Genomic DNA, 603 nt, shown 5'->3' on the forward strand with positions numbered 1-603 from the left:
GGGGATGGGGGGATGGAAAGGTCAGGCGGAAGTGTGCAATTCATTGGGTGGGTCAGGGTTAATTGCAGGGTTTGTGCCACTTTAGGGTACTGGAAAACTCTGGTGGAAATTTGATAGCAAACCAGGGGAGTTTGAGACAAAACCAGTGAAGGTTTGGGAATGTGTAAGCCGCGGTGACCCTGCTGGAGTCCGGGGGGGACCTCCAGCCCCCCGGGGGGTCCCTGCGCCTCCTCTGCCGAGGGTCCGGCTTCAGTTTTGGCAGTTTTGGGATGGGCTGGATGCGCCAGAGACCCGGGCAGGGGCTGGACTTCATGGCAGAGATCAGCTACGATGGTTCCAGAACCTACTACGCGCCGTTGTTCAAGGGCTGGGTGACGATCTCCAGGGACAACGGGCAGAGCTCGGTGACGCTGACCATGAACAGCCTCAAGGACGAGGATTCTGGATCCGATTTCTGTGCCAAATCTGCTGGTACTGGTGCTGGTGCTGCTGGTGCTAATTATGTTGACACTGCCGGTGGCGGCCCCACCCTCAATGCTGTGCCAACAAGCACGCCAATATTCCCACATTCAACCCCCAAATCTTTACTCTTGGCACCGAATT

General features: G+C 56.9%; 1 gene segment (V, D, J or C); it reads left to right on the forward strand.

The window, feature by feature from the left end:
- Window positions 1-151: 151 nt before the first annotated feature.
- LOC121342052 lies at window positions 152-477 on the forward strand (the record flags this gene model as incomplete). The annotated part of the segment is given in 1 exon segment: window positions 152-477. A coding segment is annotated over 1 exon segment (326 nt), but the record flags the coding sequence as incomplete, so codon positions are not given.
- Between the last annotated feature and the right edge of the window lie 126 nt (window positions 478-603).

The sequence above is a fragment of the Onychostruthus taczanowskii genome, unplaced genomic scaffold (genome assembly GCF_017590055.1).
Source record: "Onychostruthus taczanowskii isolate IOZ18803 unplaced genomic scaffold, ASM1759005v1 scaffold5046, whole genome shotgun sequence".
Taxonomy (NCBI): Eukaryota; Metazoa; Chordata; class Aves; order Passeriformes; family Passeridae; genus Onychostruthus; species Onychostruthus taczanowskii.